This window comes from Antrostomus carolinensis, unplaced genomic scaffold (assembly GCF_000700745.2).
Source record: "Antrostomus carolinensis isolate BGI_N321 unplaced genomic scaffold, ASM70074v2 scaffold43392, whole genome shotgun sequence".
In the NCBI taxonomy this organism is placed as follows: Eukaryota; Metazoa; Chordata; class Aves; order Caprimulgiformes; family Caprimulgidae; genus Antrostomus; species Antrostomus carolinensis.
In genome coordinates, this window is record NW_010298696.1 from 7,887 (window position 1) to 12,552 (window position 4,666).

A 4,666-nucleotide genomic window follows, 5' to 3' on the forward strand; every position below is an offset into this window, starting at 1 on the left:
ATTTGCATTAGATACATTCTTAAAGCAGATTAATTGCTATAAGTAATAGTGTCTCGACACACTCAGTGACTCCTACTCTGTGAAATTAGCTGCTGACCGTAAGGACTTGGATCATAAGTGCATGAAAGGAATTCAGAAAGAATTTCAGGTGATGTGGCAATAATCACAGAATCACAGAATGTTGGGGACTGGAAGGGACCTCAAAAGATCATCCAGTCCAATCCCCCTGCCAAAGCAAGAACCTCAATGAGATCACACAGGAAGGTGTCCAGGCGGGTCTTGAATGTCTCCAGAGAAGGAGACTCCACACCCTCCCTGGGCAGCCTGTCCCAGGGCTCTGTCACCCTCACTGGAAAGAAGTTTCTTCTCAAGTTGAAGCAGAACCTCCTGTGTCCCAGCTCACACCCACTGCCCCTTGTCCTACCATTGGGCATCACTGAGAAGAGCCTGGCTCCATCCTCCTGACATTCACCCTTTACATATTTATAAACATTAATGAGGTCACCCCTCAGTCTCCTCTTCTCCAAGCTAAAGAGCCCCAGCTCCCTCAGCCTTTCCTCAGCAGGGAGATGCTCCACTCCCTTCATCATCTTGGTGGCTCTGTGCTGGACTCTCTCCAGCAGTTCCCTGTCCTTCCTGAACTGTGGGGCCCAGAACTGGACACAATATTCCAGATGTGGCCTCACCAGGGCAGAGTAGAGGGGGAGGAGAATTCACGCTCCTGTGCACACAAAAAAACCACAAAGACAACACAAAATCCTTTTGGAACGACTTACTTAACGGCTGCTTGTCAGTGGTGAATCCTCCAAAGAGAAAGAGGTGATCTGAGGAAATTGGTGTTAGAGAATGCCACGATCGGCCGACTGGGCAGATGCCTTGTGCCATTCTGCATTGCAATAAAAGCAGCAAGAATTACACGTGTGCCACAATAAAACACCGCCGCTCCTTTCTGCTCTGATTATTCTTCAGGTGTTTGAAGGATGCAACTTCATACTGCTCACAGCTCATGACCCAACAGCAAGTTTTTAATTTCTTTATACATAATAAAAAGAGTTTTACTCATATTAATATTTTTAAAAATCCTGACAGCAAGAGTCAGCAACTGATCAGGCTGATCATAGAATCCCAGACTGGTTTGGGTTGGAAGGGATCTCAAAGCTCATCCAGTCCCAACCCCCCTGCCATCAGCAGGGACACCTTCCACTAGACCAGGTTGCTCAAAGCCTCATCCAACCTGGATCAGAACTCAGTTCTACTTGAGTTTTACTTCACTAGAATGATTAAAAGTGAATAAAAGTGGCATCTTCATATCATTTTACAAACAAAATAACTCAAGTTTTAGTACCTACATTTCATTCCACTCCCACGTATCCAAATTCAGATAGTAAAGATCGTTCATTCTGGACTCCTACAATAAAGCAGACCATGGATGAAATACTCTTGTTTAGGTTTCAGCAAAACACATAATGAAACTGGGCTGGGGCTTACCCTGTATCTGCCACCAAACACGTAACCTCTGTTCCCAACTGTAGCACAGGCGTGAGCTGCTCGGGGTGACGGAGTTTTACCCTGGGAAAAGGGAACGTGAAGCAGTTAAAGTTTATTTAATACATTAACAAAAGAGAGAAAAATGTCATGTCACTAAAAACCCGCTGCATATTGAGGGAAGAGGAGCTGGGCTGAAGATGCCCATCACACACAGGAAGGGACAGGGGCTGATCTGGGTGTCCTGCTCGGGGCAAGCAAGGTCTCACAGTTCCACACATCAGTCAGCCCTGGAGATGAAAGGCTGAACTAAGGTCAGATTTGAAGTCAACAAGGAACAGAGAGTGAAAAAACATCCAGTAAGTCATTCTGTGTGCAGAAACTTGTTTTTTTTGACGGATGGAAGATCAGAAAACTCATTAAAAACGGGAACTTTTTTTCCCCTCAAAGTGTCAAGGTATAAATTTTGCTTTTAGAAGGGGATTCAGTCACAGAAGACCTCAGATGGTAAATGAGACAATACACAATAAATCATTAAACAGTATTTCTCTTTAGTTCCTCCTGACATATTTGAGATCTGTATGTAGTAAGACAAAGCAATTCTTTGGTAATCTGAATAAGGAGCTGCTTATCTCAAATTTAATTTCCTCCCATTCTGTGACAATCTCACTCCATTTGCCAGTTTCTGAATACTTCTGGGATGCTTCAGATGGGGTATATTTGCAATTAGGGAGCGTTTCGTTTTGTTTCCACCACGATCCAGCACCCAAGTGAAACGTACCAAAGCATCACATTACAATGAGGATGTGAGGAAACGATACATTCTGTTCTCCTCAGCTCCCCATGAGCACAATGCCACTGAAGCATGAAAGAAAGCAAGTCAACAGGAAAAAAGATGAAGAAAGAAAGACCAAAATAAAAGGCAAGCCTCCCATTTTCAGAGAGGAGAGGGGATCTGGGTAACTGAATGGTTTAAATTCAGTTTAAATGGTCTCAGGAATGTGGGTGATTTTTATTTTGAAGGGGATGTTTCCAAGGCTGGTGTTTCAACACCCTCTCTTAACAGTCCTTCGCCTACAAGCACGTTGTAGGTAAGACTGCAAACACCAGCTAATGACACCTCATGGAGTCCATGTATAAGAGAGAAATTAACAGTCTCACTTCACTGGCAAGAGAGCAAGGTACAGGGAATGAAGACAGCTCGCTCAGGAAGCGGGAGAAGGGAGGAGAGTCCTGGTCACACAGTCCTAAGCTTTATCTCCTGGCCAGGCTGGATGGAGGGAAGCCAGAAGAGCAGAAACCAGCAGTGCTGCAGACGCAGAGCTTCCCCCCAACCACAGCCAGAGCGAGCGGCCTGCGATTCATCCCATGGAGAAAACAAACCCAGCAACAGACAAGATCTGCTCCACACGGTCTGTTTGTGGAGTCATGACCATGGCAAGGCATCTCTCACGTCCTCCTGCTAGCTAGCACGTGGTATTGCAGAGAGCTCTCTCTCCCACCTTTTCTAACTCCTGGCATTTAGGGACTGGTTTATATCTCGGAGGAGGCAGGATCACAGAGCTCCTGACAACTAAACACTTGGCAGTTAAAGACTGGTGATAAGTAAACAAGGCTGCAGGGTGGAGCAGGAAAGTAGGAAAACATATTTTGGGTGAATTTTTGTGCTTCTTGCTCACAAACAGTTAATCACATCTTCTACAACAACATCAGGGAGATACAGAGTGGAGATAGGACCCTCTAAGAGATACAACAGGTTAAGGCAGCTGCACGCTGCAAGCTAACCGAGCACACAGCCAGGCACTCAGAACACTGGGGGGGGACTTTTATAAGGACAGTTAATGACAGAACAAGGGGTGATGGCTTGAAAGTGGCAGAGGGGGGATGGAGGTGGGATGTGAGGAAGAAATTGTTTGGTGCGAGGGTGGTGAGACAGTGTCCCAGGTTGGCCAGAGAAGCTGTGGCTGCTCCTCCCTGGAAGTGTTGAAGGCCAGGCTGGATGAGGCTTTGAGCAACCTGGTCTAGTGGAAGGTGTCCCTGCTGCTGGCAGGGGGGGTGGGACTGGATGAGCTTTAAGGTCCCTTCCAACCCAAACCAGTCTGGGATTCTATGACATCTGCAGCCCAAAGCCACCACTGCTGGGACAGGCTGCTCCTAACTCCCCACAGCTATGCATGGAAGCAGTTTCATCAGCACCCACTTTAACACAAATTAAATCAGTGTCACTGTCAAGTGAGCCCAGGCCTAGCAGAGTCATGCTGATGTTCACAGGATGTTAGAAGAGACAGGACACACAAGGCACATATTTCTTAAGAGCTGTAACTTAAAATAACTGATATAAGACTAATAATTACCGTAGTTATAGGCTGGCTCCAAGTAAAAGTTTCAGTGTCCAGAACATGCACGTGGTCATTCCACCCTCTAAGACCACCTGAATTCTTTAAAAAAAATATTAAATAAGCAACAAGTTTTAATAAGCACTAATTCAATATTATAAGTTTAAATAGAAATTACTTCCAGGTTTACTTACCCAAAAAGAAGTTTCATCAAATTCAAAAGTTCCCCGTTGTTTCCCTTCAGGGAAATAACCATAACCTCCAAAAAATATTAGCCTGAAACAAAACATCCATCAAGATCTGTTAGAAATGCTATCACATCTGTTGTTACACATTAAAGTTCTCCAAAGGCTGTGCTCAAACAGAAGGCAGGAAAACCTGGGAAGCTCCTTTTGGCTTCATTAATTCCAATATGTCTACAATGCAAGTTCTCCAGGTGTGGGGCCCTGTTTCTTGCCTAATCAACCCTACCACCCACATGAAATCTCTCTGTAGCTCTTTCCCAAGCCTCAGGCTTCCAAACTTTGCTCTGGTTCCAAATGTGTGAAGCTACCAGACCTGCTGCCTGCTCGCTGAGCTTCAGCCTTCACTACCAGGGTTCCCACACAGCAGCTGCAGGTGTTTATTCCTCCAGTTTCCTGCCTCCACCCTTTCCAAACCCTCTGCCCGTTCTCCCTAAGCCCAAAATGTTCACAGACGCTCCTGCAAGAAGCAAAGGGGAAGGATTACAACTTGGGCACAGTCACTGTGGAGATTTGTGCTGGGCAGGGCAGGAGGAGACCAAGGGACGTTACATGCAGCAAACCCTCTACCAACATATCTGCCTGAGAAGTTTTTAGGGTTTT

At 45.7% G+C, this 4,666-nt stretch overlaps 1 protein-coding gene across 1 annotated transcript in view; it reads right to left on the reverse strand.

Moving 5' to 3' along the window:
• The window catches only part of KLHDC2 (kelch domain containing 2), a 16,752-nt gene that overhangs the window by 5,054 nt on the left and 7,032 nt on the right, over positions 1-4,666 (reverse strand). The window contains exons 5-9 of the mRNA XM_010162496.2: positions 4,016-4,097; positions 3,840-3,923; positions 1,489-1,569; positions 1,350-1,408; positions 777-886 (exon numbers count right to left, since the gene is read on the reverse strand). Of these exons, the coding sequence (XP_010160798.1) occupies positions 777-886; positions 1,350-1,408; positions 1,489-1,569; positions 3,840-3,923; positions 4,016-4,097 (416 nt within the window). The remainder of the gene's footprint in view (positions 1-776; positions 887-1,349; positions 1,409-1,488; positions 1,570-3,839; positions 3,924-4,015; positions 4,098-4,666) is intronic.